This window comes from Thamnophis elegans, chromosome 1 (genome assembly GCF_009769535.1).
Source record: "Thamnophis elegans isolate rThaEle1 chromosome 1, rThaEle1.pri, whole genome shotgun sequence".
NCBI lineage: Eukaryota > Metazoa > Chordata > Lepidosauria > Squamata > Colubridae > Thamnophis > Thamnophis elegans.
Genome location: NC_045541.1, coordinates 150,954,659 through 150,978,269, shown reverse-complemented (window position 1 = coordinate 150,978,269; position 23,611 = coordinate 150,954,659). Strand labels below are relative to the sequence as shown.

Below are 23,611 nucleotides of genomic sequence, written 5' to 3'. Positions count from 1 at the left end.
ATATTGGGGGGTGCCTCAAAGCCCAATGTGGAAAACTTTAGAGTGAGCAAGAGCCTCAGAGCTGAAAGCAAGGTTGCACCCAGCTTTTCAGGTTTTTTCTCCCTTTTCCTCCCCTCCACTTTGAAAAAGTTTTAAAGGTTTTCTTGTTTTCTCAGATTACATTAACCCTTTTTAAGGTCATCCACTACACTTTTTTTCCTGCCCCCAAATTATGGGAAAATATAATCTGAGGCCAATGGAAAGGAATATAGGTGTTCTATCTCTTAAACTCTCACTAATATTCACTATCTTTCAACAATCGAGAGCAAGAATGAGGTGACATTGAGGGTGACACCACCTCATGGCATTGAGGATTCCCTTGCTGAAGCACTGCTGAGTAAAGGTCCTAATCAGCTGGAGGTGATCTGCCTCCTTGATCAGATCCCATTTGCTTCTCAAGCAATTGTGTGATGGCTTCCTGGATTAAATGACCTTGGCTTTGTCCAGCAGGCATCTCCTTGATATGCTCAATAATCTTAGGACCTGTATTTGAGAATTTCAGGATACTTGTGGGGAATCTTGTTCCCATTGAAACAAGTTGATGGACTGCATGAGTCATTTAGTTTGGTGCATTGTACATAAAAAGGAGAAGAGCCCAGTGCTGGGAAAGATGCTGAGGGCAAAAGAAGAAGGGGACGACAGAGAATGAGGTGGCTGGATGGAGTCACTGAAGCAGTAGGCGTGAGCTTAAATGAACTCCGGGGGATGGTAGAGGACAGCAAGGCCTGGAGGAATGTTGTCCATAGGGTTGCGATGAGTCGGACATGACTTTGCAACTAACAACAACATAAAAAGGGAAAAGGTTATGTTTCAAGATAAAGAAATTGTAGGAGGAAAAGTTTAATAACTGGTATATTTGTATTAAAATAATAACTCCTCCCCCCCAATGAAGAAGAAGCTGAATGAATTGAGACCAGTTATAAATCCAGAATCACAATAGTTTGGAAGCAACGTGTGCAGTAAAGACCATTTCCTCTGTCTGCTTCTGCAAATGAGATATTCTTAGAAAAGCTTCTGATGTTAAATAGGGTTTCTAAGATAGATATCCAATTAGAGCTTTAACATTTTGAACCAAGCTTATTAAGCAATTAATGATCTGTGCAGATCATTCACAGATCATTCACCATAGGTATAATCTGGTCATGTTTCCATTTCCTGATTAGCAGGGTAGTTCTTGCTTCTGGCCAGTCCAGGTAATCTTCCTCATAAGAGTCCATTGTAGTACCTCTAGTTGACCCAAGTAGATCTAAGCAATTTGAGGAATGAATGATATCTTTTGTGGGAAAAGTACCTTATTAGGCTTATTAGGCACACGAACAAAGGCCTTGGGTGTATCCCCAGTATCTAATTTGGGAAAGCAAGATCCTTGTTTCCTCTTTCATTTGGAGAGCATGCCTTTGTTGATATTCTTGGTTATCTCAATGGCTTTTAGGTGTTGTAATCAGCCTTCCCTATTCAGCATTTTTCACATGTGCTGACCAGTTCTAATGTTCTTTTAGATTGCAAATTATGATTGTTGAAAGCCAACATATTTGCAAACTTGTCAGATTGATGAATACTGCTATACAAGACCACATTTTTCTTGTGCATCTGGCATAACCTGAAGTAGATAGCACTGCTTTGCAGTGTTTGTGCCTGCTTGACAATTACACTCCAGAAAGTAAAATAATCTTATCATGACCTTTATAGTTTTCTTGTTGGTGCCAAAGAAATTTTTTCTAATCCTCTTGGTTTGTAGGTCTAGGCATTTGTTATTTCAAGGAGATTATTAAGAGAGTAAGAATTCATCATCCAAAGTAGAAGTCAAGATGAAGCGGGACCATAAGGAATTCATGAAAAGAATATCCACCTCCTACCTATTGTCCAGAGATATCGATTTGAAGGGAAAAACTTGCTTCAACCATGGAAGCTCACATAATTGACAGAAATTCCTAAATATCTGCATTGTTTGCTGGGATTGCAAACCTCTGCAGCTGCAACAGCAGTCCAGTCCAGGAAAATATAGATTTAGCTTTAAAAATTGCCACAAGTTCTCCATGTCTGACATGAGCTTAAAAATATGTTTTTGCTTTTGAATCTGAAACATTGCATTATCTTACTGTACTGTATATTTAGAGCTAGATCTGATTATTTTGCATATTAGTATTGGCTATAATCTCCTGACCAGGGAGATTTTAGTTTATGACAAAATTGAGTTGGGGAGGGGTACTTTAGATATTTACAGAGGGGAATGGTTGAAAGCAGATGGTGAATCGGCTGCTGGCAGTGGCAGTGCTCCTTAAAAGCTTAATAGCTGTCATCACTTCAGTCTCCCATCATAAAGAGAGGAAAAGGGAGAGAATTTTTGGCCCCTGAGTTACAAGTGCCAGCAGCTTCAGGCATCATGGTCAGTATAATGTATGGTTCAGTATAATCTTGAAAGTCTCAATTGTGTCCCAAACATATTGTGTTCCTTATCCTTTCCTTTGTTTTGAGAGGATACTATGCCATTGCATTGAACAGTCATGAGGAACAGGATAAACTTCAATATGTCTGCAGTGTGGGGACATGCACTGCACACCTGCAACATCTGGGAGTCACAGAAAGTGCCAGATGTTCCAGGAGTGCTGCTAATGTTGGTATAGAATGTACAGCTCTGACAAAAAGATGGACATAGGGATAGGCAATGAGCATCTATTTGCTGTGAAAACCACCCACATTTAGTGAGAAATAGGCAGTTTCATCTTGGTCTTAATGTTCCAGTTTCTTTTTGAGGTCTGTTTCTGCAAAGGAAGAACAGAAAAAAACATCTACAAAGAAGCAGAGCCTACACTCTTATATCTCCCAAGTTAAAGGTAGGAGCAGGAAAAAGATTTCCCCAAGACTCAGTTCTAGCCCATTATTTGAACTGCAAATTGGACATAACCAGGGTTAGTGAAATATAGTATAGAAAATAGTACAGATTAGTGGTGCAATTCTGCCTGTTCTATCCGGTTCAGGCAAATCTGTAGTGGTGGTGGCAGGAGGCTCCACCCATCCACCCGGAAGACATTACTGTGCATGCACGGAAGGTCCTGTGCATGCGTGGAGGTGGTGCATGCACTCACATTTGCAAACCGATAGTGAAGGTGATTTCACCCCTGGTACAGATGCTATTATGGACATGGCTAACTCCCAATTTGGAATGACAAAAAAATAAATTCCTGTGGACAGAGGAAGGCAGGTGAAATAGATTGTATGAGCCTGTTTGGTGGGCTGCATCTTTTAGTTGAGGGGGAATACTGTTTCTGCACTCGGTGTTTGTTGATAGTTGATGTCTCTTGACTATAGTGAGGGTGAAATAGTTAAGAGTTCTCTGGAGAGAGCCTTTTACTTGACATTTCTCTTCCTCACCCACACTTTTAAAACAGGCTCAAATGAAGTTAAGTCTGCACCACCTCTGAAGGCCTCACTTCAGATAATTTCCTGGGCCTGGTTGCTGCCCCTCTGTAAAACATTGACCGTGTTCAACATTTTCTAGTTTTGTGTATTCTGGTTCAAATAAAGCTGCTTTTCTTGCCACAGCTCGCCTCTGTTTCCAATCACGTTAAACTAATATCAGCCAGAAAAAGATCATGTTCTCTACATTTGCCTTCCTGGACCCTAGGGTAGTTTTTACTTAAAAGTTTGGATCTCATATCTGGCATCTGAAAACATTTTGCAAAGCAATCCCATTTATTGAAGAGTAGCAGTTATCTGTTATAGCTGGCTTATCAAATTGCAGAGTATTTCGTGTTCTATCTAGCTATCAAGGAGGATAAAGCCATTGATGTTCACTGCTGGTCAGTATACATAAAATATGTAACTGATTGCAAATTCTTCAGCTGGATGTTTTTTTTCCAAATGCTCCCCCCTCTCTTGCAGTCCTCTCAGATTGCCTGACACATTTTACAACACTGAGGATGCCTCTCAGTGAATCTTACATCATTGATAAATGTTTGGGTGCAGCACCCTGGTGCCAAAAATAAAATATATTTCTTAGTAAAGTGTTGTGAAGAGATGGAATAATTACTTTAAGCTGTTGAACTGTTTCAACTATTAAAACTGAGATGGGCAATTTTAGAGCTCAGGACTATGTGCTTGTCTTTGACGCTAATAAAGTTTAAAGTTAAGATGGGAGTAATACAGAGTGGTCATAGCTGTGTTGCACTTAAGGTAAGGCTTCTTCAGGTTTTGTTTTTTAAAAAAATCCTGTTAGGAAGGGCTTACTATGTTTCCCCGAAAATAAGACAGGGTCTTATTTTCTTTTGTCCTCCGAAATAAGCACTTGGCCTTATTTTCGGAGAGATCTTATTATTTTTGAGGTGCAGGAGGCAGCAAGCATGGTCACCTCATAACTGCTGCTGTATTTTTGGGAGGGCTTATTTTGGGGGAGGGCTTATTTCAGCGCATGCGCTCAAAAGCCCGATTGGGCTTATTATCCGGGAAGATCTTATTTTCAGGGAAACAGGGTATTTATAACTTTTTATGCCACGCATCTCACAAATCAAAGCGACTCTGGGCAGCTTTTTATTTTCTGAACAAAATTAAATCTTTTTAAAGTAGTGTTCACTATTTATTTTTAATATGTTTCCTCTCTGAAAGTGGAAAGAAACCATGTCATCCGTTTTCAGCCATTGTGGACAGAGAGGGAGTCAATCACAAAAAACACATGTAGCTTGGAATGTTATGTTATCTGACTTGTCAGAGAAATCTTTAGTACAATGCAATTCTGCATGAAGACAGTTCTCTATATTTATCATGCTTAAGTCTCTCTGGCTTTGAGATGTACCATGACAGGCAGTATCAAGGAAGAGATGCTTGGTCCAAATTCCTTTTCAGCCATGGATTAATACAAGTGGCTGTTCCTTTCTGGGGCCCTCTTTCCTGTCTTCATTATGTGGATAATCCTAACCAGCCTGTTATAAATTTGTATCTGTTATAAAGATTACTAACATTGTATGTTTTTAAATGCTTTTAAAAGTATAAGTTAAGTTTGTGAAGTTGGTTCCTTTGAAGTTTTAGAAGGCTTGTGGTTTAGCCCAGAAAATGCAATAAGGGAGCTTTTATGGTTTGGAAAAATAACCTTGTGGTATTGCCTCAGTTGCTCTGTCAAATGGTTTGTATGACTGTCAAAAAGCAATTGCCTGGGTTCTTTTTGGTTCTTTTTGAAATGCAGTCGATCAGTATCTTTTGCTGAAGCTGTTTTTAGTGACAGGAGAAAGGGGCAAGCACCAAATGATGGGGAATTGTATGTGGGAAGGAAAGAGGTACCAGTTGATCAGCGGAGGATAGACAGAGATTTTGTAAAGCTAAAGACAGTTTCCTCTCTAAACTTCTTCACACTGATTTCCTCCTCCTCCTCCTCCTCCTCCTCCTCCTCCTCCTCCTCCTCCTCCTCCTCTTCCTTACATATCACTTGAATGATATATTTTTTTGTGTTTCTTTTCCATAGACCTTTGTGAACGACATACGAATCCCTGACCAGAAGTACATCACGCTAAAACTGAATGATGTGATTCGTTTCGGCTATGATATCCTTTTGGATGTGTCATAGAAGCACAAGTGCACATATCGTCAAGGTTCAGGATTTATTATTTTAAGAAAAACACTGTCTTGTTTTTTTTTATAAAATTGAAATTAACTAAATCAGATTATATGAATTACATCCCACTTGGAAGATCACCAAGACGAGCTCAAGAAAATATATGCTCTTTTGTTGCTGTCATTCTGAGCGTTAGTCTGGTATCAAATTAGAACCGGGGAGATCCAGGCTTATGTCCCATTCAGCCAGAAATGTAGTTTTTGATCTTCAGCCTAAAATTTTTTGTTGGGAGGGATGGGACCCTGAATTTCCCTATTTCCCAGATTTGATTTCCCAGATAGTCTTATTCAATGACAGCATTCATATTTCAAGCAAAGTTACCTATGGTTTGTGTGCTGTTAGCGTATAGATCTGTGATGGTGAACCTATGGCACACGTGCCACAGATGGCATGCAGTGCCCTCTCTGTAGGCACACGAGCCATCGCCCCAGTTCAGATCCGCTGTACATGCGTTCACACCTTCCCCTGGCCGGCTGATTTTCGGGTCTCTGCCACACATGTGCGTGGTCCCCTGCATGCAGTAGACATGTGGGGGAGCATGGGTGCAGCATTCCCCCCCCCCCCCCGGTAGCCCATTTTTGGTCCCAGGAGGCTGCAGGGAGGCTTACTAAACCCAAAACGTGGGGCGCAGGCATGCTTTCGGCACATGACGACAAAAAGGTTAGCCATCACTGGTAGTCCTCACAACTATGTTGGTTGGATCAGTATTTATGTCACTAAGTGATGCAATTGTAAAGTGTGATGTCATGTACCAGGTTGCCGTAGTTAAACAAGGATTGCAAGGGTTATTAAGCAAGGACCTCCCCTAACCGTAGCTTCAGACTTCTTGATAACTTCCCTATTGACTTTGCTTGTGGGAAGCCAGCAGAGAAGTTTGCAAATCATGATTACGTGGCTGCAGGGATGCTTCAGTGGCTCAAATTTCAAGGACCAGTTGTAAGTACTACTTATTTGAGTGATTGCTGAACAAGTGGTTTCTAACAAGATCCACCTGCGTTATGTAAATGGAACTCTTAACAAAAAAAGCAGCTGATTAATAATATTTGGTTCACTGAGCTTTCAATAAAGAAGTTTGTGGAATTTATCTTTGGTGTCTTGGGGGGGGGGCTTGGCAAAACTGAAAATGGGTTCAGTTTGAGCTTGATGAAACAGCTGCTTCTTATTAGCTTCAGTGTAAGAATTTCCCTGTTGAAAGATTTTGATGGTTCTTCTCTTGGCAGTAAAAACATTCCTGGTTTTTGCATGTGTGTTTATATCTTCTAGATAAGAATTGCAATCTACAATATCTTACTTGACATTAGTTATCAAGATATGTCCACACTTAACTCTTTTTGGAAAGATTTGCAAACTGTATCTTGGTATTAAATCAATATAGTCCCATGATGGCAAACCTATGGCACATGTGCCAGAGGTGGCATGCAGAGCCCTCTCTGCTCACATGTGCTTGTCTCCATGACGTTTCTTTCATGAGCTTCTCTTTCCCTGAAAACGACAAAACAGAAGCTCACAAAAGAAAAAGATCTTACCTCTTGTTGTCCTGCCAGTGTTGGGATGCCGCACCTCCTGGCGGCCAGCTGGTCTTTGAGTCTCTGCTGTGCATTCACGCATGTCCGCGTGTGCACACTTTTGCGTGTGCATGCACACCTTTCAGTTCGGGCATGTGTGCACGCAGTTTAGGCACTTGGGGTCTAAAAGATTTGCCATTACTGGTATAGTCAATGATGGTTCTGATGAACAAATAGTCTGATGTGGACAAAGAATGCAGTGTATTTGTAAGTGCAAGCTTTATGAGGTTGGAAACTTTACCCTTCTACTTTTTGATTTATTTCTAAAATGTGTCTTCAAAATATAATACATACATTTTTCCACCTGAGAGTTACTGGGAGATCACAGTTTATAAGTGCAATTATTGCTAATTGCTGCTACTCTTAAGATGCAAGTTGGTCTGGGCAGCAATAAGTGGACCAATTTACTCCACTGCTGGAATTTGAAGGGTATTTGAAAACATTTTTACGTGATTGCTCTTGGTTATGTTATGCAAATTTATTACTTTCTCTTTCCCACGCCACTTTCTGAAATAAAATTCGTCCTCTATCCTTCTTTATATTTCTTTGCTTCCAGGTTTAAGATTTCAGACTGTAGGAGACTAATCCATCTCTTTTTATGTTAGTAAGGGAAGAGATTTAGGAGGTGTAGAATATGGTTTACTCGCTCACAGAACAGCTTGATCCCAGATTAAGTAGCTTGACACTTGCAGTTTCATTCTCACCACAGCTTTCCCATCAGTCTTCTCTGAATGAGCAATCTGGATGCAAAACTCAGGTCAGGGCTTAAATTCCTCTTCCCCACTAATCAACAACTTCCAAACTTATGCCTGCGATCTACACCATTTTTCAATTCTGAGTTTTTCTCCTCTTGCTTTGTTGAGTTTAGCATTGTGTTGTGTTTTGGGGTGCAAGCCCAGACACTGTTGTTATATATATGCTTTTCTTGGCAAGCAACCCTTCCCCCCCAAACACTAGATTAAGGCCCGGTTGACATTTTGGTAGTTCTTGGCAGCAGGCACAGGACTGTCTGAAATTATGTGTGTGCATCTGTGTGTGCTAGGGAAAGAAGAGAGGAGAGAAAACTGGAGAGTTTTACTGAAATGGAATCACTAAAAATGAAGTGATATGCTTCCACAATTCAGCTGAATTCATTCCTCCCTTTTCTACTGAACTGTCAGCGTAAAGAAACAAAAAAGAGAAAACCACTCCCTCTTCCCTTCTCCCTTGGATCTTTATGGATTGCTCCATTTTTACATTCCCTGAATCAGCAAAGTTCCCATGCACAGATCTGTCCACTGTAGCCAACAAGCAGATTTCTCCTATTCTGCCAGAATATGGCTTGTCCTTGTTTTGTTACTGTTTTCTTTAAAGTAACATTAACAATCTTGTCTTGCTTTTTCTGGCATCCTTAATTTCCTCCTGTTCCCCACCCTTTTGAGAAAATGCAGGCCAACTGTGTTCTGGAACTGTGACCTGAGCTTGTGCAAATCTTACTGTTGTCGTTTTTTCATTACAATTACTTTTTTCCCTCTGTGGGGATGTCCCACATGCTGAGTGTTTCTGGTTAGGAATAAAAAGCTTGATTGGTGTGCAATTCATACTAGGTTTTCAAGATTGAAAATGGATCCAAATAAGGTATTGCTTGTAGCAGTTTGCTATTTTTGTTGGAGGATGAGCAAGTTGTGGCATCTGTTGTCCCTTGATTAGCAGTTTGATTTGCGTGCTGCTGCTGACTAAGCAGCGATCCCCTCCTTTCCCACCACTCCACGTGCACTCTGATCAAAGTTTGCTGGAAGGGGATGATCATGTCAGATAGAATTGGAAATGCAGTAGTGGCATTCCTTTGCTTGAACATAACTTCAAGTTCCATTGATAGAGGTAAGTTGAATAGTCAAGCTTCAAGACTTCATAAGGAGCAGATTTATTTGAATAACAGTTTCAGTTAAGTCAATTAACTGAACCTGATTTGTCAGTTGCTTGAATGAGATTTCCAGGTCTCCAAATGCATTCCTACAAGCTTTTCTATAAAAGATCAGAATATAATATAATAGAAGAATAGAATAGAAGAATAGAAAATAGAATAGAATAGAACAGAACAGAATATTTGTCACTTGAAATGCAGCCTACATAGGGATGCGGTTGCTCAGTGGCTAAGACACTGAGCTTGTTGAGCAGAAAGGTCAGCAGTTCGGTGGTTGAATCCCTAGTGCCACATAATGGAGTGCCAACCACATGACCACGGAGATGTCTTCGGACAGTGTGGCTCTTTGGCTTTGAAACAGAGATGAGCATCACCCCCTAGAGTCAGGAATGACTAGCAAATATGTGCGAGGGAAACTTACCTTAATCAGCCTACATTAAAATGAAGTTTTGTTGCATTTAGATCTCAAAAGAGAACCTTTATGCATATACACATATACACACACACATATATGGCACATAGAAACATCACAGTCTATGTCCCAAAGGTGCTTTTTTCAAGAGGAAACTTGACTTTCTGGTTTTTCTTTGAAGATGTTTCGCTTCTTATCCAAGAAGCTTCTTCAGCTCTGCCTGGATGGTGGGGAAGTCAGAGCAGAAGAAGCTTCTTGGATGAGAAGTGAAATGTCTTCAAAGAAAAATCAGAAAGTCCAGTTCCTCTTGAAAAAAAGGACTTTGGGGACAACCATGATCTGGATGACTGAGAATCTCCATAGGCACACAGTATATGATGTTTCAGTGAGATCTTCCAGAAAATCCCTAAGAATTCTCGAATTCTGAGCTTTTTGCTGCTTAGATTTTCTTTTTCTTTTTAACTAAGAGCTGTTGCATTGTATATTAGAATATTTGCCCATTCTTTCTTTGGACAAACTGGAATTTGCCTTTGGTAGTGTCACTGCAAGCACCTGCCTCCTTTCCTTCAGATGCTGCAGTGCCTCTGTGGAGATAGAACCAAAGACTGATTTTTATAGGAAAGATCCACCATCCTCGAAAGAAATACTTTGGTTCTTGAACACTGCAGAGCAGAAGACAGAGCTCTTGCCAGGAGCTGTCATTGAGCAGAGATTGAATAAGGAGATGAGCTCTGTGCAGTGCAGACACAGAACTTAGCAGCAGTATTGGCTCCCCAGCTGTGCACCACAGACAACACGACATTCTTGAAGAATTAAGACACTATTTTGGGCAGCATCCAACACTCTCCCTGCTTGTTAGAGCAGGCAGGCACCTCAGTGCATTAATATTTCTTTTCTACTGGAAAATCATGAGCTATGAAGGAAAGAATAAAGCTGCACCTGATGTAACCTGTGAAAGGAATGACAAATGCCCGTGATAGGCATAACAAATCTCAGAAACATCTCCATTGTTTAGCAGGAATAATTCTATCTGTGACCTAAGCCAAGGCAAAGATCACATTTCTAAAAGCCATTGCATTTATTAATCAAATTTATACATTGCCCATCTCAATAATCTGATTGACTCACAGCAGTTTTAATTTAATTTTAATCAGCATATCTTTTCCCAAGAAACTGTTGCTAGAGAAATGAGTATTCTTTGAGTGGAATAGTGAAGGTGGGGGTGTTTCAGTTTTAATTTGGACAAAAATATTTATGGTCCAATTAATAAAAGTTTGGGAATTGTCATGTGATGATGATGGTATTGGTCAGGGACAGCATATTGCAGCTGGAGTTTTCCTGTTGATGTGCCAACTTATCAGTCATTGTTGTAATTAGGTAGATGTGTTGCATCCTGCTGTCCTCTTTTACTATTCATTTCTGGTAGTCAGTGGGACATGCAGTAGTATGTTTGCAACCTTTCTGGGATGTGTAAGTTGTTCCTTTCTGCTAATTGCTATTATTAAGAAAGACATTTTTTTAGACATTTTATTAGACATTTTATTAAGATTTATAGGCCGCCCTTTTCCCTGAGGGGACTCAGGGCGGCTTACAATCACAGGGAAGGGGGTGCAATATCAAAAGACAAACAATGTGCGAACAAAAGAAAATAATAAAACACAACTTTCATTCAACAGTCAACACTCGGGCGGGTAAATTGGGAACCTATCCCCAGGCCTGATGGGAGAGCCAGGTCTTGAGGGCTGCGCGGAAGGTCTGGATGGTGGTGAGGGTACGGATCTCAATGGGGAGGTTGTTCCACAGGGTCGGAGCTGCAACAGAAAAGGCTCTCCTCCGTGTAGTCGCCAGTCGACATTGACTGGCAGATGGGATTCGGAGGAGGCCCAGTCTGTGCGATCTAATCGGTCGGAGGGAGGTAATCGGCAGAAGGCGGTCTCTCAAGTACCCAGATCCACTACCATGGAGTGCTTTAAAGGTGGTCATCAGTACCCTGAAGCGCACCCGGAGATCGATAGGTAGCCAGTGCAGCTCGCGGAGGATGGGTGTAACGTGGGCGAACCGCGGTGCGCCCACTATCACTCGCGCGGCTGCATTCTGGACTAACTGCAGTCGCCGGATGCACTTCAAGGGCAACCCCATGTAGAGCCCATTGCAGTATTCCAGCCTAGAGATCACAAGGGCTCGAGTGACTGTTGCGAGAGCCTCCCGGTTTAGATAGGGCCGCAACTGACGGACCAGGCGAACCTGGGCAAATGCCCCCCTGGTCACAGCTGACAACTGGTGGTCAAAAGTCAGCTGTGGATCCAGGAGGACTCCTAGGTTGCGGACCCTATCTGAGGGGTATAAAATTTGACCCCCCAGCCTAAGTGTTGGAACATTGGCCAAATTGTTGGGAGGGAAACACAACAGCCACTCGGTCTTGTCCGGGTTGAGTACCAGTTTGTTAGCGCTCATCCAGTTCTTAACGGCCTCAAGACCCTGGTTCATCACGTCCACCGCTTCATTGAGTTGGCACGGGGCGGACAGATACAGTTGCGTATCGTCCGCATATTGGTGGTATTTTATCCCGTGCCTCCGAATGATCTTGCCCAGCGGTTTCATGTATATGTTAAATAGTAGGGGGGATAAGACCGAACCCTGCGGCACCCCGTATGTTAGGGGCCTCAGGGACGATCTCTGCCCCCCGACCAACACCGACTGCGACCTGTCCGAGAGGTAGGAGGAGAACCACTGCAAAACAGTGCCTCCCACCCCCACCTCCCGCAGTCGTCGCAGAAGGATACCATGGTCGATGGTATCGAAAGCCACTGAGAGGTCAAGGAGAGCCAGGATGGACGCATAGCCTCCATCTCTGGCCCTCCAGAGATCATCGGTCAGTGCGACCAAAGCGGTTTCTGTGCTGTAACCAGGTCTGAAGCCAGACTGGAAGGGGTCAAGATAACTAGCTTCCTCCAAGGCCCGTTGAAGCTGGAAGGCCACCACCTTCTCCACAACCTTCCCAATAAAGGGGAGGTTGGAGACAGGATGAAAGTTGTTTAAAATGGCTGGATCCAAGGATGGTTTCTTCAGGAGGGGTCTCACCACCGCCGTTTTGAGTACGGCGGGGAAGTGCCCCTCCCGAAAGGAGGCGGTCACGACCGCCTGGATCCAGCCATGTGTCACCTCCCTGCTGTTGGCAACCAGCCAGGAGGGACACGGGTCCAGAATACAGGTGGAGGCACTTACAGCTCGAATGGCCTTGTCCACATCCCCAGAGGCAACATCCTGGAACTCAACCCAGAGATGATTTGCCAAGTAATCCTCCTGTGTCTCGGCTGGGTCTACTGCGGTGGAGTCCAAGTCCGACCGAAACCGAGCCACTTTGTCCGCCAAGAACTGAGCATAGTCCTCAGCCCTACCCTGCAAGGGGTCTCCCGCATCCCTCCTATTAAGGAGGGAGCGGGTGATCCTAAACAGGGCGGCTGGGCGTGACTCGGCGGACGCTACCAAGGCGGAGATGTGTGATCTTTTGGCAGCTCTTAGTGCCCGGACGTAGTCCTTGGTGCAGGTAGTCAGAAGTGCTCGGTTTGCCTCGGACTTATCGGACCTCCACAGGTGCTCTAGGCGTCTCCTCCGGCGTTTCTTCTCCCGGAGCTCCTCGGTGAACCAAGGAGGTCTCCGGGATCCACTGACCCGGAGGGGCCGTAGTGGCGCAATCCGATCAAGAGACTCCAAGGCCGCCGAATACCAGGCGGCAACCAGAGTCTCCGCCGAACTGTGGGCGAGAGTATCAGGAATAACCCCAAGCTCCGTCTGGAACCTCAACGGGTCCATAAGTTGCCTGGGGCGGAACCACCTGGTCGGTTCCTCCTCCCTACGGTGGGGGTTTGGCCTCCAGAAGTCAAGCCTCAGTAGGCAGTGGTCTGACCACGACAGGGGTATGATCTCATTACCCCTCAGACCAAGATCACACATCCACTGCTCCGAGAGGAATACGAGGTCGAGCATGTGACCCGCTGCATGGGTTGGGCCCCGAATTACCTGGGTCAAGCCCATGGCTGTCATGGAAGCCATGAACTCCTGCGCCCCATCAGAGCGTTCACCGAGCGATGGCAAATTAAAGTCCCCCAGAAATATAAGCCTGGGGAACTCAACTGCCAGCTCGGCTACTGACTCGAGGAGCGAGGGGAGGGATGCTGCAACGCAGTTGGGAGGCAGGTACGTTAGCAGCAAACCCACTTGACCCTTGAGGTCCAACTTTATCAGCAGGGACTCACACCCAACAAGCTCCGGAGCAGGGACCCTACGAGGTAACAGAGACTCCCGGATAACAATAGCCACACCGCCACCCATTCCCTGGGCTCTCGGCTGATGAAGCACCTGAAATCCCTCTGGGCACATCTCTACAAGGGGGACTCCTCCTTCTGTGCCCAGCCAGGTTTCAGTAATACATGCCAGGTCTGCCCTCTCGTCAACAATTAAGTCCTGGACGAGGGGAGCTTTGTGTACAACAGACCTGGCATTTAGCGACAACAGCCTGAGACCAGGGTCCTGACTACTCGCGCCATCTGGTCTTGGAGTGGGACTCATAGGGCCGGAAGGAGGGATCTCTGTGATGTAGCGAACCCTCCTTCCCCGGTAATGGCTAGCCCTAAAGTCCCCGCCATGTCTGCCCCTCCCTGTAATGACCGTAATGCTCCGACCCACTCCCGTAGCAGTAGTCCCCCCAACCACCCCACTGACCCCCGCCTTCCCCGGCAGGCCCTCCGAGTCAAACATTCTCATTTATCCACCCTAGCAGTTCCCACGTAATATTTAAAAACATATAAAAATACAATAGTAACAAAATAATAAAAGTGGGCCATTCATTCAATTCCAGCCAACTCCCATACACTCATCATACTATTTTAAAATTGCGCAATTATAATGTGTAGTAATGTGGAAAGGGTGGAGGGAGCGGTGATCCGCTCCTCTCCCTTCTTATGTCCTGGGGAGACGTCCTTGGCCACCAAGTCAAAAGTGCGTGATATATAAGGTGGCCGTATACAAGCAGGATTGGGTATAAAAATCCAAAATTCATGGGCGGCAACCTTGCAGTCTTACCCTTCCAATGAAGGTTAGCGGGCTGTATATTTAAAAGTCTCCTTCCTGAGGGTGGATAAGGGCCACAATCTAGGGGCCAAAGTTCGAGGCTGACTTGTGCCACTCTAGCAGATGGGGGGGGAAGTACTGGTGTTTTCGGAGCTCAGTCCTCGCCACTGCAGCCGCCATCCTCTATTGCTCCCACGCCAGCTCAGCCACAGTCCTACTCCTCCTAATGGTTAAGCAAGGCCCAGGAGCAAAGTCCGGAGGAGGCTACAATGACGCAGGGCTCAGTTCAAGGATCATCCTCTTCCCTGCCCGAGTAAGCACACCAGTCAGCCTAGGACGGCCAGATCTTTCCTAGGGGCCGCAGGAGCAGGCAGCAGATAGTAGATAGTGGGATAGGTAACAGATAGCGAGGTGAGCAGAGATAGATCCGAGGGGGGGGGGGGCGTCTGGGGCGGCAGCGAACACAACCATTCAGTCCGTCGCTCCGCGGTCTCAATGCAGCCTCCGACAACCCCCTTTCTTTAAGATGAAAAGTTAGGTTGAAAATTAACCCCTCTAAGGGGTTAAGACCCCTTCAACTCTCCATAAGAGTCCATTAATGAACCATATTGCGAATATTGTATTTTTCGGACTATAAGATGTACCAGTGTATAAGATGCACCAAGATTTTGAAGAAGTAAGTAAGAAAAAAAAAGTTTGTTGCCTTCCCTCAGCCCTGCAGAAGCCTGCAGAGTGCTGCTGGGGGCTGAGGGAAGGCAAAAAAGCCTCTGATTTTGTGAAAAACGGCCCGTTTTTTGCAAAAATGGGAGGCAGGGGCGGGGCTTCAGGAGGCCAAATATGGCTGTATTCTATGTATAAGATGCGCCAACATTTCCACGTTCTTTTAGGGGGGGGAAGGTGTGTTTTATACTCCAAAAAATATGGTATGTGTCCAAACTGATGCAGTCATTGAGGGATTCCTGTATTCCTTCGGTCAGTTAGTATGTAATGTATTGTGATGAATAGTTGTAAGAAGAAGTAGGGGAGGAAGGAAAGAAGTGATATTGTATCTGTATCATCAAATCTCATTTGGTGTTGATTCACTCATTCTTTCCTGTTGGAGCACCTGATAACTTGGGCTTCCCTTCAGGGAAGATTTTAGATTCAGTCAATTTTTAGAAAACTCATGATTGTTCCTCTATTATTATTAGAATTAATATTTTCATTCTAAACAAAGGAAAGTGCTTATAAGAAATACTTTACTACACAACAAAAATGACCTTTAAGTAGAGGCTTCTTACAAGATTTGCAATAATTCCAGATAGCTAAATTCTCTTTTATGATGCCCAGTTATAAATCGTTTAATAGGAAAAAAAATCAAGATGTATCTGTTTTGCCTTCTCAAATGCTGATCAATTAATCAGTAATACTGCATGCACCATATGTTAACCCTTTAATAATTGCTTTATCAGTCATGGTTTTTCCAACTCTTTTGAGTTTACCTTTATACCCTAGCCTTCCCCCAACATTGTAGCCCTGAAATGTTTGGAAGCTTTCAGGTGGTGAAATGTTGCCTACCTCTGTTTAAAATAATCCCAAAAGAGATGGGATTTGTTTATTTGTGTGAATGATAGATTGCTTGAAAGTTACTGTCTAAATTCTCCTGAAGCTGCATTTTTCCTTAATACTTTTTCTACATGCAAACTTGTATGTCCTAGAACACATCAAGCACAAGGTTCCAGAAGAAGTGCTAAAAGTAAGTATTTATGTTCTTTTTTAAGTGGCAAAGTGAAGAAAAATAAAATACATAAGCTATGGTTTAGTGGTAAATTCTACTGGGAATTTAACTGACCTGCAGCAGTGTTACAACACTATTTTATTTTTGCCACCTTTTACATAGGTTTTTTTTTTTTAAAAAAAAGTGGGAAAGCAAGAGAGGAAGGAAGGACCAGAATTTTCAGAAGGACTGTAGTCCAAAGTCATTAATATAGTGAAAGTTCAGTATAGATTTTATGCATAAAAATGTTAAGTTCTGTCCTAAAGAACTTTCTTTTAAATAAGGATCAACCTATAGAACGTAATAGAAAGTGGCTGTCAGTTTTAGAAAACCTGTAATACAGGTCTGGGTAGCCAAGTAGTTAATTTGGCAAATTGCTTTGTACTTATTATTTTTGTTTGTTTGAATGCCCAATTCTGACTTTCTTAAGGTGTATAATTTATTAGATGCATTAGCTGCTAAAAACTGTACTTTTCCAAATCTTGCAGTGCAGTTCATAGTTCAAGCAATCTTTCCCAAAATATAGTATATTCAGGTAAATTGCAAAAATGAATGATTTGAAAATCACTGAAATCCGAGTTCATATGTATAATTTGAATGAACTTTTCATGTGCTGGTCCTCAGAAAACCCAGCATGGAACCAAGCACGGTCAATGTAGATATTTTCTGGCTTAAGCTACTTTGATGTGAACGATCTGTTAAACCTGAGATGCAGATTTGTACTATCTCTACCATATATTTGCACACAGCTTTCCCATGAGAAATTACCAACACAATATGCTGAAATAATTTTAGATCACAGCTAATCCCTCCCAAGGCAATTCCGTGCTTTGCCAAGATCAGAGTTATAATTTATGCTTCCACCTAGCCCTTAGGACAGAATTCCTTCACATTTTCAGGTTTTTACTAGTAGCCATGAGTTCTAGAGACTTGCTTTATTAAAACAAATCAACTAAAAACATTGAAAAATCTTGGCTTGCACAAAGTAGGGCTATAACCTGTGTTTTGATTACCCAACTCTGAGAAAATATGCTTTGCAGGAAAGATGCCATCTTTCATTGCACTCGTGCCATTGCTGGTCAGAAAGCATGAATTATGGGCTTTATAGCATTGCTGATTGACAACCTTAACCAAATTTCAGTGAGAAGCTAATGGGGCAGTATTTTGGCAAAGAGCAGCCATGGATATAGTAACTTCAGCAGTGGATTATATTAACACAGTGCTCTTTACCTTTCTCTAAATTTGCCTATATTTTCACCCAAACAACCAGGAACTCCTAAAGTTTATCTGTTGGTTTTGTCTCTGAAAATATAATAAATTAAATGAATTCAGCTGCCAAGATACTGAAATGAACTCATTTGTGTACCTTGCCTCTTGTTTTTTGTATGTTCACAGCAACAGTGTCAAGCTTTTCCTGTATGTCAGGATTTGCCTGGGGTAGATTTGCGTGTAACTCTACACTAAGATTTAATGTTACATGCAAGAAAGTAGTTGCCTAAAGGTGTGGCCTCCTGTTCTATATTTGGCATACTTTATAATTTAGTTTCATCCTTGTATAGTTCTAACTTGTTCTTACTAGGACCAGTTTGGCCTAGTGCTTAAGGTACTCAGGCTAGAAAGGAGCAGACCATGAGTTGAAGTCCAAGCCCAACTTTAGCCATGAAAGCCAGCTGGATGTCTTTGGGCCAGTCACTTTCCCTCAGCCCAACCCACTTCACGGGATTGTTGGTGTTATGGGGAAAATAAGAGGAGGAAGGTGGGCTAGATAGGTTTGCTGCCTTGAGTTATTTGTAAATATTAAATGTGGAATACAAATAAATAAAACAGCCGAGGTGGTGCAGTGGTTAAATGCAGCACTGCAGGCTACTTCAGCTGACTGCAGTTCTGCAGTTCGGCTGTTCAAATCTCACCGGCTCAGGGTTGACTCAGCCTTCCATCCTTCCGAGGTGGGTAAAATGAGGACCTGGATTGTTGTTGGGGGCAATATGCTGACTCTGTAAACCGCTTAGAGAGGGCTGAAAGCCCTATGAAGCGGTATATAAGTCTAACTGCTATTGCTATTGCTAACATCTAAAATTTCATTGAGTAATACTTAAAGGAATTGTCAATTTTAACCAATACTGATTTTTCTGCTGAAGGCAGTGAACAAGGTAATCCTAAAAAAATATGAGCATTTTATCTTCCTGAATCAGAAGTGGTGGGGAGAGGATGGAAGTATTCTGCTTAAAATTAGACATGTCTGGAAGAACAGGAGCCACTTGTGTTTCTTGTTCCTTCTGCTTTTGTATCATTTCAGGAATTACTGTTCAGTGGCCAAAAAGATAATTGCTGAAGCCTCCTAATTCAAAACTTGTTACTTTTCTAAAACACAAATTGTGTGATACAGAGATTAGGATTGGAACCAAAACTCTGGAAAAAATAGGTGATACAATATTTCTCAGTTGTTTTCCTGGTATAAATTCCTTTTCATCATCTACCTTACAAAATAAACTTTCTTTGGGAGTTTCTGCTCATTTTGGAGTATGCACACCAAGTTTCTTGCCTTTCCTTTTTAGCATGAGAAATATACCAGCCAACTTCAGATGAGCTTTAAAGGCACAGCAATGAAAAGAGCAGAACAGCCAATGGAACATGATGGAAATATTGAATTGTCGCAAACCAAGCTGGAAAAAGGAGAGAAGAAAGCAATGACAGGTACCTGCTTATAAAATCAGTTAATTAAGATATGGGAAAGGCCTTTCTTCTCTAGAATTCTGATTTATATTTATTTAGGTTGGAAAGAGGCCTTCATCCTGCAGTGGATAGACAATAGCTATAATGATGGTGATTTAATTTATTTATATAGACATCCATCTCACATAAGTGACTCTGAGCAACTGACAAGAATTAAAACACATAAAAATTTACCAAGTGTAACTATCAGTGGCCAATGATAAAATGCCCTACTCATTGAAAAATACATAGTTGTAACATGTATCAGCTCATCTAATTGATGCTGCATGAGTAGCATTATAGTATAAATGAGAACCACTACCTCCTTTGTTTCTTCTTATTGAAGTTGAAATTAGTGCTTGAAGAGGGTTATTGAAGCTTGTTCTTTATTTTCCAGTGGGAAACTGGGATCCAAATGGTAAAATTTTAATAGATTATTAGAAAAAGCATCTTATGTGTGCACCCAGTGTATACGGTATGCCACATTCATGTGCATATTGATATGAAATCACCTTTGCAGTGGGATCAATAATTTAGTCAAAAGAGAATTGAAGTGCTATATTTATCATTTTTAAAATATTTGTAGACTGTCTTTAGAAACAAAACTGTCACTGCATTCCTTGAACAAGGGGCTAGACAATGTAAGGAAAAAGAAAGAAGTCCCTGCAGATTTTATTCCACTAGTCAACAGGGGGATCTCTGTTTCAAGGGCCATTGATCCAGCACTGTCCAAGGATGTTTCCATGGTCATGTGGCCAGCATGACATTACAGAATTGTGTTTTCCTCCCCATCACAGTGCTATCTATTAATGTATTTACATTTGCATGCTTTCGAACTGCTAGATGGGCAGAAACCAGGCGAAGATGGGAGCTCACCTGGTTGACCGATGCTCAAGTCTCAAACCCGGGCTGTCGATTTTTCCAGCTGACATGCCGAGTGTCTAAATCCCTGAGCCATCACGCTGCCTAGATAATATAAAGGATCCCTTAATATTGCAGTTGTTTGTATTGTGTATTTTCACCACAACTTACTCTGGCTGATAGTTCCATCTTTACTTGAATTGAAAGTCACATTCAAATTACCCCCAGTTGAACATTAGATGCTTATAAAGTTCCCTATATCTATCTTTTCCATTTTTTTCTTGTTGTTTTTCTTCTCTTGCTTGAATACCATGTACATGCTTATTATACTTTTTTTTTTTAGTAGGCAAATGAATAGGTGTTACAAAAAAACTGCAGGCTGGGTAAACTCGTCTTTCTCTTATAAGTCATGTATAAACAGTTGAGATTAGTGTTTCTCAAACTTGGCAACTTTAAGGTGAGTGGATCTCAACTACCAGAATTCCTCAGCCAATCATGGTGGGGAATTCTGGGAGTTCACAAGATTCAGTTCACAAGGTTGAGAAACACTGGTTTAGATGATTCATGTGGCAGAGAATGCAAAATTTCTGGTAAACTTATTTCCATAAGAAAGTACAATCAAATTGAATCACCTGTTGCAACTTTGGGGAAATAATAAAAACAACTTTATTTTAATTTTCCTCATTGTCTTCCCATCAATCTATCATTGATACTATCCAGTGGTGGGATTCAAATAATTTAACAACTGGTTCTCTGCCCTAATGACTATCTGGGTAGATGGGGCTCGGTGATCATGTGATTGGGTGGGTGTGGCTAACTCAAGGTCACTCAGGTCGATGAGTGCTTTGCCTTAACTGTTACAATGTCATAAGGGTTAACCGGAGAGGCAGCTTCTGTAAGCAGGACAATAAAGATATGGCTAGAAACAACACTAGAATGTTTCCTTCCTGCCTTCCTTACAAGATTAGCCCTGTAAAGTGGAAAAAAACAAAAGGAAATTTCTTCCAACAATTGGTTCTCTGAACTACTTAGAAAGTTACCAACTGGTTCTCCCGAATAGGTGCGAACTGGCTGAATCCCACCACTGGTACTATCAATTATAAACCATCTCATAAAATTTTAATATTTAGTTTATCAGCTAAAAATGCACAAAGCAATAAAAGCATAACAATTCATTAAGAATTTTTTTTAAAAAAAATCCAACATTCCTTTTTTTCCCTTGATCTATCGTAACTGGCAATATATTCAAATTTTTGAACTTCACAGAGCATTTTTAAAACAAGATGTTACAGCAGAGCAGCTTTGCAGTTTAATTTTTTTAATGATTTCTGTAACAGATAATACGTGATTTGTGTTGCATTTAGGCTTCAGAAATTGCTTTTCTCTGTTGTAGAAATAAAATATAAATAGCATGGCAAAATAAATCAATATAGCGGAAGATGATGTGTTCCTAGGAATTCTTGGAAGTGATTTCATCTGGTTGTGTTTGCATTTTCAAGCCCACTCTTCCATGTCTATGGCTTCCAGAAAGGTATTTTGACCTCTTGGATGTAACCAATTAACTGTTTTCCAAGAATAGATCAGTGGCTGAAAAGTGGCCCATCTAAGTATACATTACTACACAAGTAGCAATGCAGCGACCCAAAATTCAGAAAATGAACAATAATGAATGGATCTCAAGACTGAGTGTTATGCTATGTATACAAGCAACCCCAAAAGAAAAAAAAATGTGAAAAGGAAATATAATTACCAGTGTCCCAAAATGGGAAGGAGATCTACTCATTCATAGTCTTTACTATTCTGAAACTTTGGCTAAACTTTGACTACCAAATTTGTGCTATTGTTGTTATGGAACTGTTGTTATGGCATGATTCATTTAAGTAAATCATGTAAGTAAATATTTAATTTTAGATTAAATGCTTTGGAACTAAATTAAGGTCTTTAAAATTGAGGGGGATGGAAAGGCAATGTAAAAAAGAAGCTGTTTTTTAAAGAAGCTGTGTTTGAGATAATTCTGTTCTTGGTTTGTTCTTACTATAGTAGCTGGAATCTTGTTAATTGGGGCAGTATATAAGTATTTCTAAGAACTAAATAAATATAAACATAACCTTTGTCTTAATTTCAAAAAAATGTGAACTCTCATGCTCTTAAAGACAAAGACATGAAGAAAGAGATGTTTAAGAGGGTAATTCTCACTGGTGGCCCAAGAATTTTTAGGCTCTAAAAACATAATTGATGACTGGAGACAATAAAGCTACTTAAAGAAAAACCCAGAAAAACTGCTGGTGCCATGCAAACCACAGATGCTCAAAAAACTCCTGAAAATATGTCCTCTCCTTCTGGATAATGATAGAAGAAAAAAAATAACCACCTCATATATCTTGCCCGCTATGTATTTAAACTGGTGTGTGTGCGTATCCATGTTCATAGATCTGCTTCCTTATTATTTTTATGCTCTGGTTAAACAATTCCCCCATATGTGTATGCTCTATCTGTGATGGGCCTAGTAATTGCTGCATTGCTCACTAGAACAGTGATGCTTAAACTGATCCAGCCTCAAATAATGTAATTACTACGCCTGCCCTCCAAAAATCATTCAGACTGTTGCTTTTTCATAAGTGTCTTGACAGTGGCAGTCCCAAAGTGGATCCCCAACTCACTGACAAGCAATTACAAATTGCTCCATTACCCCCAGAACATGCCTGAATTACCCTCAGTTTAAGAAGAAGGCAGTAGAAGATGGTTAAAGCGCATATTCTCAGCCTGAAGGAAGTAACAACTTGGTGGAAGAAGCTGAAATGCAAGTCGGATTTCTGCAGTATAGTTAATTTTACATTTTTTCTTTGGCAGTTGCTTAGGATTGCATGGATGCTTTTTGTGTATGATTGACTGTTTTCTAACTAAAGGTTTTAAAGGATTTAATTGTACAGTATGAAAAAATGGATAATGAAACTCAAATACCTTGGCCACTTAATGAGAAGGAAGGACTCACTGGAGAAGAGCGTAATGTTGGGGAAGATTGAGGGCAAAAGAAGAAGGGGATGACAGAGAATGAGGTGGCTGGATGGAGTCACCAAAGCAGTAGGTGTGAGCTTAAATGGACTCCAGAGGATGGTAGAGAACAGGAAGGCCGGGAGAAACGTTGTCCATGGGGTTGCAATGGGTCGGACACAACTTCACAACTAACAACAACACATGAATAATGGGTCAAAAAAGATGAGCATTCAAGATTTCTCTAATGCAAAGCTATGCATGCAGAAAAAAGGAACTAGGAGTTGGTACTGACAAGCATGGTAGGATTAATTACTCTATGCTATGTTCAACAATACTAATACAGTATTGTATTAGTATTGTTATTTGGAACAAAACTGAAAAAAGTTTTGTTCCAAATAATAATGACCTCCAGGTACAAAGAATGTTTCTTCCTATCCTAGATGCTGGCCCTCTATGACTGTACACAAAATCTTTCCTGTTATGTTAGGTGGATTAAACTGAAAACATGTGTGCATTTGGATTTTTAATTCAGTAAAATCAGAGTGATATACTGTATTGGAGTAAAACAGATATGGATGAGTTATCAATTGAAAGCTGCCTCTGGAAGGTTTTTTTTTTAAAATATTGTAGCTGCTCTTCCTTACATTTGATTAAACAGTATTTTTAGCACAACTGCATTCAACTGGAGAGAGTTGGC

At 41.6% G+C, this 23,611-nt stretch overlaps 1 protein-coding gene across 4 annotated transcripts in view; it reads left to right on the top strand.

Moving 5' to 3' along the window:
* The window catches only part of CEP170B (centrosomal protein 170B), an 81,115-nt gene that overhangs the window by 21,125 nt on the left and 36,379 nt on the right, over positions 1 to 23,611 (top strand). For all 4 annotated transcript variants that reach the window (XM_032235055.1, XM_032235062.1, XM_032235068.1 and 1 more), the window contains exons 4-6: positions 5,492 to 5,570; positions 16,268 to 16,326; positions 18,903 to 19,041. In XM_032235055.1, coding sequence (XP_032090946.1) covers positions 5,492 to 5,570; positions 16,268 to 16,326; positions 18,903 to 19,041 — 277 coding nt within the window. The remainder of the gene's footprint in view (positions 1 to 5,491; positions 5,571 to 16,267; positions 16,327 to 18,902; positions 19,042 to 23,611) is intronic.